The 14,553-nt window shown below is 38.0% G+C and overlaps 1 protein-coding gene across 1 annotated transcript in view; it reads right to left on the reverse strand.

Annotated features, from left to right (window-relative positions):
• Positions 1–1,274: 1,274 nt before the first annotated feature.
• Positions 1,275–14,553, reverse strand: part of LOC147747197 (calreticulin-like) — a 166,136-nt gene continuing 152,857 nt past the window's right edge. Inside the window, exons 8-9 of the mRNA XM_086952424.1 lie at positions 12,555–12,647; positions 1,275–2,347 (exon numbers count right to left, since the gene is read on the reverse strand). Of these exons, the coding sequence (XP_086808550.1) occupies positions 2,099–2,347; positions 12,555–12,647 (342 nt within the window). The 3' untranslated portion in view covers positions 1,275–2,098. The remainder of the gene's footprint in view (positions 2,348–12,554; positions 12,648–14,553) is intronic.

The raw sequence follows: 14,553 nt of genomic DNA on the forward strand, positions 1-14,553 counted from the left end.
TTTAGCTAATGCTGATTTTCCACTTTTACCCCTGTGGAGTGTGTAGGCCAGTGTTTCCCCCCTTACCCCTGCTTTAAAAGCATCCCAGACCATCCCCGCAGATGCCGTACCTCTATTCACTTCCCAGAACTGCCTAATCCATACCCTCATTTTAGTCACGTAATTCTCTTCCCTAAGTAGCCCTCTCTCAAACGTCCAGTTATACTCTTTATGTTCTCCCCTATGGTTCTGGGGGATAGTTAATACTAAGGGATTGTGGTCTGAGAAGACGCGAGGGAGCCTCTCTATTTGTGTACCGGAAACTAGTGAGCTGTACAAATAAGACATACACACACGCATACATACATATTTCAACAGAACCAGGATACAAGGATTAAATTCATGCATTGAGATAATATCAATATGAAACAGTTTTGTGACTATTACCAGGGATGTTTACCTCCATTAGATCATTTTGAAATACAAGGTATGAGAGGATCAACAGTGTTTACTCAGATCAATCAGTTTTACTGCACTCAGATAATAATAATGAATTTACCCTTTAGAAGATAATAATACATTTGGAAATGTGCGTTTTGCTCCACGTGCTCTCAATACATGTTATGTTTTACTGGACCATATTTACTTTCACGAACAAGATATGCATATATTTTTGTCATGTGGATATTCTTCATAGTTAGGATGTCTCTGCCCCTTATGGTGTCGTTTGCACACCCATGCTGTAGAATACATTCTGAGTCATTTCTAAAAGAATTACCTTAATTAACCTCCAGTCTGTCAATTGTTTTCCTGGCAACGATGGACATTTCTGTACACAGTGAAGACCTGTTTCATCCATAAATGGTACAAATTAAAGCCGCTCTTATAAAGCACATACAGCCCTCTGCAGGGCAGAAAAGCCATGAGTCCATAATAACAATATAAACAATTTAAATACGTTTAAATCCCTTTTTCAGGTGCATTTGTCAGTTTCTCCAGATTTATATTACTTTTCTAGAACTGATTGAATGAAACAAATTGAACTTCAACTTTCTTAACACCTTGGCTGCTGTGCATTTTCCCCTCATGTGCTGTAACTTGAGATTCCCCATTGCTCGTCATCAGCACAGCTCAACCGTGCATCATGACGAGCTGAGCTCGTCATGAGCATGGAAAGGGTTAAGCATGCTGCTTGTTCTCGAAGAAGGGGCGGTTGTGTAGGAATTACAAGAATAAATAGAAAAGATTAAAATAACAGAAATGTACACGTGAAAATTAAAACTACCAAAGCATGGTTTATTTTATTTTTTATTTAAGACTGTACACAGTCATCCCTTTCCAGACATTCTGCATGACACCCTACCATGCCCTACACGTATTGTACAAAAAATATATATAAAAAGACAAAATCAACTATTCATAATATCTTTTTTGTGGTTATAGAGTAGTCCTTTTTTCACAGTTCAAACAAACTCTTTTAAAGAGGGTGAGCTTCCTATCTCAAGATATGTCTATTCAATGGGCATGATATCAAAACAATGAAATACAGTGTATGAACTAGCGGCTACTTATACTACCTACCATATGTTCTGTGGGAAACATACATCTAATCAGGTCACATATCAACTCTTGAAACAACAGACACCATAATGATTGAAAAACATTTGTTTACGAAGGATGGATATAAATGTAGAAATTATGGCAGCAAATAAATGTATTTACTAAGTACACAGGCAGCGAGGTTTTTCTCAATAATTCCTTTGTATTTTCACACTTACTTTTACAGTAATAGTATCTAATTCATATGAAAAGACAGACAACATATCCAGAGATTGATTTTAAATTATAAATAAATAAATTAAATTAAATTAAGGTAAATATTACAGGGAATAAAAAAAGCAAAAGTTTTGCATTCACAAATCTGTCTTAAGTTAAGTTAAGCCGTTAATAACATGACATTGCATTCCCAATTTCATCCTAACCCCGTGATCCATTTGCTGAATGTCGCAGGATCCTGGACTTATGCCTGGATTCATTGTTGAATCTTAAGACAGCCTTGTGAATATACTCACAGCTAGATGCCCAGGAGTGGGCAGTCCTACTTCTTTTTAAACTCCAATTACAATTCATCCTTAGGCGAGGATTCTGTCTCTTCTGCCTCTTCTGCTTCTTCTACTTCCTCCTCTTCCTCTTCTTCTACATCTTCCTCCTCATCTGGTTCTTTTTCTTCATCTTCTTCTTCATCAGCTTCTACCTCATCCTCCTGCTCATCAGCTGGTTTGTCTTCAGCCTTGGACTTTTCATCCTTATCGTCCTGTTTTTTCTTTTCCTCCTCTTCCTGTAATTCTTTCATCTTTTTTTCTGCCTCCTAATAATCAAATTAGATATTGATGGTTAGGTGACATACCAAACATACACAAAGGAAATTGAATAGTCTTTACAACTAAGATATGCATTCGTTCAAATCAGTTTTATTGATTGCATGAAATCAGTTCTGCTGTCACATCTGCATGTAAAGGTAAGAGGTTATATACTGACTGCTAGGGTAAAAAACACAAACCAAAATTTGAAATAAAGTTCTCTACAACATGATTACCCTACATTAACTTCTTTTCACTGGAAAGAAATTACTTTATTTAAAGTTGACAAAATTTGACATGATTTATATCAATAATAGAAAGTTATCTGCAAGTAACACTTGTTCTTTTCATGAGCTGTTTGCTTCATGCTTTTAGATCATCTGACCATTCAGAAGACCCTAAAACCATTAAAAATGTTGTGAATGCAAATGAGTTGGGACACAAATAACCACACCCGCCAAAATATGATTCCCCCATACCTCAAATACCACCACATCTTAACTTTTAAAGTTTCCTGCTATAAGATGATAGATCTCCGCCCACAGACCCTCGGAAGAGTAAACTCTAGCCTGCATTTCTAAAAGACCAACCAACAGTGAAATGAATTATATGTAAATGTTTACATGTCATTTCATTGTGGCTCTCCTGATAGCCTGGAATGATTTTATTATTTATTAGGTTGATGAGTCCAGGCCAAGAGGACAAAACCAGATAAAATAAGTTGACCATTGAGGTTCAGGGGAAAGGGTAGCTAAATCTATAGAAGGAAGGAGGGCAACAAATATTCGTTTTTTAAGTTGACCTACTTCTAATATTTGTCAAATAATGTTGATGATAGCGATGGTGAAATATACTTATAACCTGCAACTGTTACCCTGCAGGGTGTACTGGCACTAGGTAACTAAAACCAATTTATATTTGCTGAAACAGCCATGTCTTCAGATTCCTTCAAAATACTAGTTTTGTACTCTTTAAAGTTTTTGTCATTGTTTTGACTAGAAGTACTTGGTAAAATCACTCCGCCTGATGGTTACTCCCCACTTTCGATGCTCCAGGCTTGGGGGTCAGTCACTTTCGGTCAATGTAGCAATGCTTTGGAATAATCTTCCAGCTGCCCCAGACTTCCGTAATGGTGAACGGAAGCGACTGCCAGAGGTGCGGCGGTCCCGCTGTGCACATTAGGATTCAGCCACCACCCTGGCGGTCGCATTCCCACACATTTAACATTGTGGTGGGTTTTGCTGTAAGCAGCTCCTGCCACAAGGGTAAATGTGCATGTTGTGCATTGGCATGCACAAAGTGACAGGCACCGCGCGGTGCCTGCCACCTTGTGCATGCCAATGTAGGGGGGTACCATAGGTACCCTCAAGTGCAACCCTCACCACCCCGGGGGTCCGTAACGGGCCCCCAAAACAATTCCTGCATACTTTTCAATGGCGGCATCGCCGCCATGGAAAGGTCTTCTCCACCAGACACTGCCTATAAGGCCCGAGCTCCGCTTGGCAGGCAATCGGAACGATTGCCTGCCAGCAGATATGTGGCGGACGGTCTGTCCGTCCGCTGCTGTAACCCCCGGCATTGTAATATTGTAGGGGGTAAATGGAGGGCGAATAGGGAATGATGTCGGGCAGATCGCCACAGCCGGTCGTGCGGCGGCGATTCGCCCAAAATCATAATGGACCCCTTCGTCCCCAAAGCAGAATTGGGTGGGAGACCATGTCAAATACAGCACTGAAATCTAGTAATACCAGTGGTGCATTAAGACTTTTATCAAAGAGAAGTTATATTTAATCTACTTCTGTTATTAGTGCTGTCTCTGCGCAGTACAAAGACCTCAATCCAACGTTGAAGTTATCCAGTAACTTATTAGTTTAAATATGTCTTCTCAATTGTTAACTGATTTTTTTCTCCAATATTTTCACCAGGAAAGTTAGTCAATTAATTAACCTATAATTTGAAAGTTGCTCGGGGTCATTAGTTGATTTTTTTTAAATGGGAAGTTTTTGAGCTTCATTCCCTGATTGTGGCAAATGGAAAACACTAATTGACTTATTACACAAATTAGTTAACAGAGATGCTAGTGAGTCAGTCCCCTACTGTAAAAAAGAAGTTGGAGGGATCCAGCTGCAGTCAGATTTAACTGTCAACGCCAATGTTTAGACTGGGTCATACTGTAATAGTTCACAATCTGTTAATATAGAGTCCAGATTAAACTACTGGACGTAGCCTTCATTTTCATCAGTATCCGCCAATTTAACCTCTTGGATGCTAATGACAAGGGTAACTCGTCATGCACTTTTCATTGATTTCAATGGAAACTAAATGAGCCCAAAAATATTGCCTTAGCAGTAAAGGGGTTAAAGGTTTGACTGATTTTATCACTTTTTTCATGATGAAGGCCTAAAAGGATTCCCATAAATATGTACCTATGAGTTTTGTTTATCTACGCCTGTAAGTGTTATTTGTTTTAACTAAGGAAAACATATACTTTTTACAACATTAAAGACTTCCCTATCTGAATTATCTGCTGCTATCATTTTCTCCACAGTGTAGTTCCTGTTATATTCATAAATTATATATGAAATGTAATTTGGGCAAATGAATTTTATAAAAAATAAATAATAATAATAATAAATTTGATGACGGGTGACCAAAAAAGGGTTCAAACTAAGAAGAACACAACAACCTTCACTGCTTAAGGACAACAGTGTCCTTCCTATCTTATATGTACTCTAAACCCATTTAGAATTATGTTAAACATAGTGCACAGTCACTAAAACTATTTTTCAACAAAAAAAGTTTAACAAATCATTATTTAAGAATGAAACATGATATTCTCTTTAAAAAAAAAGCCTTTCACTGTAGATTACTATCCTTACAAGAATAATGGACACGATACTCAGAGTAGAGGGAGAAACTTGGGAAAGCCCTTTGAAAGTGATGCAAAACTGCCAGGCAAAATAGATCAACAGCACTAGTGAATTTGAATGTGACTGAGAAACTTAACCAAAGGGTCACAGCTATATATTTAAAAATACCACACATAACATGTAATTCGTAAACACTTCCATTTCTATGCATGCCTCTAGCCTCTACCAGCAGCAACCCACATAGATTTGAGATGCCACCCGTGATGTCATCCGTCATGTGATTTCACATTTCATGAGTGATGTAATATGTGAGGTCACAGGCAGTGCAAGTTATAGTTAGGACAGATATATGTAACTGGAGAATTTGAGTGTTTTTCTGGTTTTTAAACATTCGTTTTTAGGTCTCGCCTACGTAGCGCGCATGCGCCGATAGGAAAAAGACCTTTAGACCTCTCTTCACCTTTCCCTTTACAAAACGTGCACGAGTTGCATTGCTTTCAATGGCAACGCATGCATGTTTGGCAATTCCCTTGCGGGAGCGAGCTTTAGCACCAGGTGTTAGCAATTATCGCTCCTGACGCTACTCGCTCCTGCAAGGGAAACGCTTTCACTGTTGCCGCCAACTTACAGCGAGAGTCGCGCTTATTACTTTAATGTGCGCAGCGCCCTCTAGGGACACACCACTCACTTTGCCACAGACACGCAATCAAAGTTCAATCACTTGTACCAACAGGAGTAGAGTAGGACTTCGTAATTATATAAGAAGAATTCCGATCCAGCAATGCGGTATGCAAGCGCTTATTACTTTAATGTGCGCGTTGCCCTCTAGGGACTCACCACTCACTGCCACAGACACGTGATCAAAGTTCAATCCCACGTACTGACAGCAGTAGGACTTCGTAATTATATAAGAAGAATTCTGATCCAGCAATGCGGTGCGCGCGCGCTTATTACTTTAATTTGCGCAGTGCCCTCTAGGGAGACACCACTCACTGCCACAGACAAGCGATCAAAGTTCAATCACCCGTACCGACAGCAGTAGGACTTCGTAAATGTGTAAGCAGAATTCTGATCCAGCAATGCAGTGGCACCTTCTGCCGCTCTGTTTTGTAAACTCACAAGCCGTTTGGTACTGTTATCACCATTCTGTTGCCCTGTCGGCCCCCCACGTGGAAAACTTCTAACTAGTTTCTGCTAAGCTTCTTTGTTTTCCATGCTACTTTTTCCCCCTGACTCTTCCGGTATGTCCCTCTTTACGTCTTTTGATAGAAGTCACTTCCGGTAGAGTTCCCTTTTTACATTCCCCTTCCAGATGTGCTTCCGGTGAGCTGTTGTTATTGTTCCCCCTTTGGGTCCAAAGATAGCTTCCTGCTTCTCCATCCTGGGGGCAGATGGTGGCTCGGGCAGTACTGCTCCTTCTAGGGGTGGCCGGCGCCTCACAGGGCGAGAGGGAGCCCATGTGACCGGAGCAACTGCACCGGTGCTCGCGGACGGCAGTGGAAGGAGCGGCAGCCGTTGTACATGAACCTAACAGGTGAGTGGAGCGGAGAAGGGGGGCAGATGGAATTGTGACTCGTGGGCATATTCGTTTTCTCAACAGCTCTTTTTCACTGCTTACTTTGGACTATGCCATTAGTCTCCATTGTACATTATAACCTGAACAAGCTCCCAGCCTTTGAAAAGCAAATTAATTTCTTCATGATTTGTTTGAACCGCGTGTTTGCGCAAGAAACCACGAAGGAGCGCCACACATCAAGCAATACACAAATGGTATTCTTATCTGTGTAGTTTTACACGTAACAGAGCGCCTCACTGACCTTGAGAGATGTTGAGTCTATTTCGATTCGTGAATGAAAACCTCTCTTCTATCATTACTATTTTCTACGGTAGTTGGCAAAATGCACATAGAGAAACATGAAGAGTCTGCTGGAATTGTTGGAAGATGTGGTGCATCATGTGGTGAGGGCAGGAAAGAACAGTAACACGTTCTGAATTTCCAATTTATACAATGTATTATAGGTCTAAATTAATAATTGCAGTAAACATAGTGCTTAGTTTATTGGCACTCAATATTATGATTTGGTTACTCCAACTTATAAAATGATGCCACAGTGTGAGGAGGGGGGTAAAAATTACTATTCCCACTCCAGTGAGTGCAACAGTAGGGAAAGCGTTGGATAGCGTAGGGGTAAAAATTACTATTCCCACTCCAGAGAGTGCAACAGTAGGGAAAGCGTGGATAGCGTAGTGGTACAAATTACTATTCCTACTCCAGAGAGTGCAACAGTAGGGAAAGCGTTGGATAGCATAGGGGTAAAAATTACTATTCCCACTCCAGTGAGTGCAACAGTGGGGAAAGTAAATACTTCATATATTAATAAAAATAAATTAAATATTAATACCAATAAAAAATTAATTACAAGTAATTACCAATTTAATATAATATAATAATTAATCAATTAAAAATACAAATAAAAAGGAATTATTAAAATGCATTACCTAATAAAACAAATTAATTACCAATTAATTAATTAGCAATTAAAAATTAATTAACAATTAATTAAAAATAAATACCAATAAATAAATTAAAATATTTAATTAATTAAAATTAAATTACTTTCCACCCTATTCCCCTATAAACTCACAACCCGCTACGGGAAATAAGTTTATAAAATTAACGTAATTATCAATTAATAAAAATGAATTACCAATTAAAATGTAATTAATTACCAATTACAATTATTTAACAATTAATTCAAGATAAATCCCAATAAATAAATTAAAATATTTAATTAATTATAAATAAATTACTTCCCACCCTATTCCCTTATAAACCCACAACCCGCTACGGAAAATAAATTAATACAATTAACATAATTATAAATTAATCAATAAGTAAAATTAATTGCCAATTACAATTTAATTATTTACCAATTACAAATTAATTAACAATTAATTCAAAATAAATAGCAATAAATAAATTTAAATATTTAATTATTTATAATTAATTTACTTCCCACCCTATTACCCTATAAACCCACAACCCGCTACAGAATTAAATTAGGCAAAAATTAAATAACATAAAATTCATTACTTAAAATAAATTATAAAATAAATAAATATACACTTTTCACACATCTACTAACATACAAAACACTTTTAAAAAAATCGATAATATTTAAAATTCGATATATATTCAATACCTATATTATATACTTCGATATTTTGACTTTCTATATTTATGAAAATCGATATTAAATTACTTACTTAAATTCGTTATTTTTGGTGACTATATTTTGTCCATTCGATATTTTGTCCATTCTATATTTTCACTTCGATATTAGTGCTATTCTATATTTTTGATTCGATATTTTGTCTGTATACCGTTTTCACACCTCGTAAAGGACGTCTGCACTTCAAAGCCTCCGAAAATTAGCTGAAAATCCCCTGTTTAGAGGTTTTCAGCTCGTTTTCCTGCCAACGTGTGATTTCGGCTCCTCACCAAGTGAAGGGAGCCGAAATCGTGTGACACGCAGTTGGACTGTGTGAGTTGGCAGGTATGTTACTCTGATCTTATCCCCTTAACTGCGGAGCAGTGTATATTTGTGCCATCTGCGTTATAGGGAAGTCTTTTTCGCTAATGCATTACTGAGTGAGGTTCCTTTCAGCATTGAATATAAATGTTCACCCTGTAAGATCTTACTGCGATTAAAGCCGCTGACATGCAAATTAGACCCACTGCTCTTCAGCAGACACATGAACCAACTGCTAGTTTATCAGCATTGCTAGGTCAGATTGGCAGGATGCACACATGTAGTACACGGTTTACACTGCTGTGCTGACAATACGCATTAAACATGCACATGATGTCCATGTTTCGCTGTGGAAATTTGTGAGCAAAAATGTAACTAACTGGCCAGCACAGATTTTTATGCTAATAAAGTTAATAAAATGAGTCCAGCTGAGCTGGATAATAGAAACACCTGTTGTTTAGTTCGCCCCCTTCTACCTCCTAATCCTCTCGTCCATTTGATAATAAATGTCATCTGTCAAGTGTCGTGTATTTGGTTAATAAATAAATAAAAAAATTTAAATGTAACTTTCATTTGAGTAGTTGGTGAATGACGAGTTTAGCAACAGAAACTGTCAGAGAAAAACTTGGAATTTGGAAAGCCATATTATGAACTCTAATGAGAAGCTAGTAGGTGCACATAACACCCAAGATGTTTTTTTTCAATAGAAATTCTCATTTTCAGGTATTAGCATTTCGAATCAGCCAGTCATTGTAATCAACAATTACACATGTAAATGAACATTGTAAAAGAAAACAATTTTCAATTTAATACCGTCAGTGAGCCACAATACTAATGGAGAGTTACTATAAAATTCAGAATTGTTAGCAAGTATAGTGATTTTAGGAGCAGAACAAACAGGCAGCTGCAGTCTGTAAACAAAATAAATGTATATACACATATCAATGACTTTGTCTCATTGCCCTCAGAAGCAGCAACCATCAACAAAAAACAATCCTTCCTCTGATTCTGCCTCTTAAAATTAATCTTGGCATGCGATTGGTGCATTCACTACCCTGCTTTGTAAAAAACACCTCGATGTCATGCTTAAGGACCCTACAATCTTTGGCAGCTCACTGACAAAAACATAATTAGTCATTCTTTTTCCAACATTTCTGTATTGCTTTTCCCTTTTTTGAGCTGTCCAGTAAGTGAAATTTAGGCCTAAAACCTGCCATCCAAGAAAGACTGAGCGTATTACACCTGACACCTGCATAGGTCATTATTACCAAAGCAATGTACAGAGGACTGGTCCCTTCTGTAGACCGTCAAGCCTGCTGATCCTACATTGTACCCACCCAGATTGCCAGACTTATACCACTCAATCCCATCAGGTCTACTAAGGCTTGCTGTATCTGTCCTCAGACACATCATCTGCCTCTCAGTGAGCCTTGATCATAAGTGCATGTGGGTAAGGATCTCTACAGCAAATACTGCAATGGTCATAGAGAGTTTGGTATAATTTTTTCTGGAGGTTTTCAGTCTTCGGTCAAAAATTATCTTATGGGAATATACAGGTGTCACCCATTAGTGCCACGCTATTCAATATTTGTGAGGCCTGTCTTGCTGCTTGGATACGTACATTTGGTTTCAACTTTTTATTACAATGCTGACTACATCCTGCTGTTGGTAAGACTAGAAGTTGGGATCTTAACCTCACTGCTAGCAATTGTAGAGGTGTTTAACAAAAGTGGCTGATTGGTGATGTCAAATGAGCTAGAGTTCAATATAGCTAAGACTGATGTCATTAGTGTTGGTAGTCATCTGAATGGCTCGAAACTTGCATCCTATTCCTAAATATTTATATGCAGTGAAAAATCTAGGGGTTATTAACTCCAGCCCTTCAGATTAGTAAGGTATCTGCATCTTGTTTTTGAATCCTAAAGCACTTGAAAAAGATATTGCCTCTTCTGCCTGCTCACTGTAAGAAAGTGGCAATACCAGCAGCAATCCTATCCCGTTTTCATTACGGTACTGCTACAAAGGGCTTTCCAATCACCAGCCATCCAAACTCCTGATGGTTCCAAATTATGCTTATTTAAAAAAATGTGGTGAGTCACCATTTTTCTAAGTTCTGTTGACTACTTGCAAACCTTTTATCCTTCAATGCATTTTTCTGGTGCATTGTGTGATTCAGTACCTGTTTTTTTGTTTAACAATAAAAGCAAATATTTTGAAGTGCGAGTGACATTAAAAGATTTGAGGACGCTTACAGGTTAGGTATTGACCAGTGTACTTCGTATTTAAGCAGCCTTATAATTCTATGGCAGCACTGCAGGCATTGGTTATGCTGTTACTCTTTACAATTTAATGGCAGCCAAACACAACAACTCTATAATACACATACTTCCATTTGCTAAAAGTACAATAAAGGACCACAATCCGTCCTACAATATTTACGTACATCTTCTCATTATCCTCTTCATTGCAGCTAAGTGCTCTGTATTTTATTTGATGCTCGGCATTAGCGTGCTTAAGCCAAAGAGAGCATACCTGTCAAGTCCTTTCTGGATTATTGTGCCAATTTGTGAGGGTGATTGCTTGGAGTGGCTTTTTGTTCCTCCAGCGCAGGGGTAGAATATCAGTGGCCCTTCCTGGATCCTTTGGGGGTGCACATTAATCTCTTCTGCAATCTGGCCATTAGCCGCTGTGACATCTTGGGCTGGCCCCAGTCTTCCTTTCTTAACCATTCAAAAGGTGCTCTGATTGGCTTAGTTCAGGGGAAATGAGTGTGAATAATCCCATCTGTCAGCTCTCCCATCGAGGGCACTATGGCATTAGCGCAAGCACTTCTATAGCCAATAGGTCTTGCTTTTGGGACCTTATAAGTATTTAGTTATGCAGCACAATATCCTTGGTGCACCAACATTAACTGTAACATGGTTAAACACTTATAAGGTCCCAAAGGCAAGACCTATTGGCTATGCCAATGCTTGTTATATTATTATTACATCTAAATATCATTCAAATGTAACCTTTTTTTTCAGTGAATTTCTAAGGTTTTGTAATGTAAGTTAAAATCATAGAACCTTACCTACATGTAACTCCACTTAAACCTTTGTTTTTTAACATAAAGTAAGATATTATTACTATACATAATTGTACTTTGGCTATGTGTGCCCACCCGCAAACATCTAACCCCCCTGCTATGCAGGACCTTCGGTTTTGCGTGGCATGAAGGTTGGTTGCATGGCCAGTGGTGAACCCCAAAGACACCCAACCCAAATGTTTTTGTTCCTGTCCTGCAGTATCTAAAGTGAAATATCTTGTATTTATTAGTTTTTCCCCTTTTGTCTGATACGGTTAACAACAAAACAAAACAAACACAAACGAAAATAATTGAAAATGACTCAGGAGATAAATAACCAGTTGTAATCTACATCAAAAAGAAAGTACAGTTTGGAAGGAAGACACTTTAGGAGTAGGACTCACTGGCTGAAAATATTTTTTTGCTTAAAAACACAAACCCTATGACACAAAGAAACTGCACGCGTTCTGGGTGCCTTAAGTATGTAAAATGCACTATTATTTGACAAGTAACTTAAACATAATAATAAACTTTTGAGGTTAGCAGCTTTCCGAACTTTAGGTTACTTTGAAGGAATTCCATATTTGGCGAATGAATTGAGACACCTACTGGAATCTAAAGACTTGTTAACAACAAAAAATGGTCTACTGTACAAAGCGTACAGAAATTTAGGATAGTCTGTTTTTCAAATAAGTAAACACTGACTAGAGACTGGGTCTATGGTTAATATTAACAACATACTTACTGTTGTCACGCCCCATGTTTCATTTCCAATTTCTTCAGCAAGTTGTTCGTCATTTGTAATAAGGAAATTGTCAAAGATGGTACCAGATTTCACCTGTTGAAATATTTCAGACTTATTATATTGGCCTATAGCAGTGACTTCGTTAATAATTAAAGTTTACATTAAATTAAGCGTTGTGATTGCTGAGCCAGACATATAATGACAACTTTCAAGATCGCTAAACGTACTTTGTAGTTTTTATTTTTTTGCAGAATCCTGGTACTGTTATTGTCACAAGTATTCATGCCCCCTATTGATTTAATTCCGTAAAGGTCTCTAGCTATGTTTTCTACACTCTGGCATCCAGCACAAGTCAGCCCAAAATCCCAATGGGGGTAGGATTGGGAGGCACATGTGCCATGAGAAGTACAAGACCCGCAGGAACACTTCGCATCCATAGTTTTCACCCTGACACCACACCTCAAAGCAAGTGAAATGTTTCAGTGAGAATGCAGCTGAATATGGGGAAAAGCATTCAGAAATGTCCTCATGTTTTTCCTGTTAATACATAACAGGAGTTAATCACCCCTGCTCGGAATTACCATTGCCCATAGTATCGGTAGTTCACAGAGGAGGGGAGAAATACCAGACAGATTATCATCCCACTAGCAAGGCGTTCCTCTGTGCCTTTCTTCAATTTCCATCATCACCTCTCTTCTGTCTCGCGTCTGTTTCAAATCTGAACTTTAAATATTATTGTCTTCTCTTTACATTTTTCAACAATTTTTCGCATTCATTGTTTTAGAAACTCTCACTATATTTAGCAATAAAATTATTTGTCAAATGAATATTAATAAAGTTCAAACCAATTTTGAATGGAAAATAGCCTTCGAAAAACCTTGTCCACAAAGTGTAAAATAAATTGCATGCAAACAGGGTACCGAGCTGATCTTCGGAGCATGCCTTAATATCAAAAATGTATTTTTTCTTGGCAAATTTAAGGCAGAATATGCTAAATATACATCTTACTTGGAGGTTAGTGTAGGATTGTCATGCGACATTCTAAAACAAAGATGAGCTTATTGAACCCATGAAAATAGAAGCACGCCTCATCTAATCGTAGTTCCACTTCAATTTGTTTAACATCAAAATCAGCACATGCTTGGGTTAATTATTGGTAATCTTGATTCCTCCTTCCTTGTCCCCGTACTTACTTTAATTGAGCAAACAACTACCACTTACCCATCTAATGTTATCCCAAGCTGTCTTCTATTTGTACTAGAAATATAAGAAGTACCTGAGACAAATCCCCCCTGCCATTGCCTCTTTCTGATGTTACAAAAGCCCTTCAATTAAAAATCTGATGTAGAAAATAGGGCAGAGAGGGAGGGTTCTAAGGACAGGGGTGAGGAAGGAGGAATTGGAGCAATGAAGATTACTGGTAGTAATCCAAATATTACCTCCTCATCCCTTTCTAGTACCATTTCTTACTTAAATGAGTAATACAGAAGCGGAATCCCTTCATCAGAGTTTGAAAGACTCTAAAGGAAGAATACATCCCACTGAAAGCACAGAACACCAAAAAACATTCTTCACTTCCTCAGCCAATAAGTGTGACAAGTAATATTGGATACATGCACAAAGATATTAGAAAAAGCTAGGAAAAATACAAGAAGAAATGACATACTTCATATCTCTGACACGCTAGTAGTCCTAACTTTACTACTCCTAAACTGAGAAAAATCCTAACTTTAAGACTTTCGGTATTCACAGAAGGCATTTAGGAGTCCTAAAGTTAGGACTCCTAACTTCTGTGAATACCGAAATGAGTAAGTGCCTTCTGTGAATACCAAAATGGTAGTAAGTTTAGGATTTTGTCTTAAGTTAGTTCTGTGAATCGGGCCCGGTGCTTTCATTCTTTTTAAGCCACATCTGCTCTAAACATGCTGGAAAAAGGTCAGAGGCACCTAAACCGCCCTCTTTTATTTAAGCTTTCCTTACCCCCGCTCTGCAAACCGAT

Source organism: Lissotriton vulgaris, chromosome 1_1, assembly GCF_964263255.1.
Source record: "Lissotriton vulgaris chromosome 1_1, aLisVul1.2, whole genome shotgun sequence".
Classification (NCBI taxonomy): Eukaryota; Metazoa; Chordata; class Amphibia; order Caudata; family Salamandridae; genus Lissotriton; species Lissotriton vulgaris.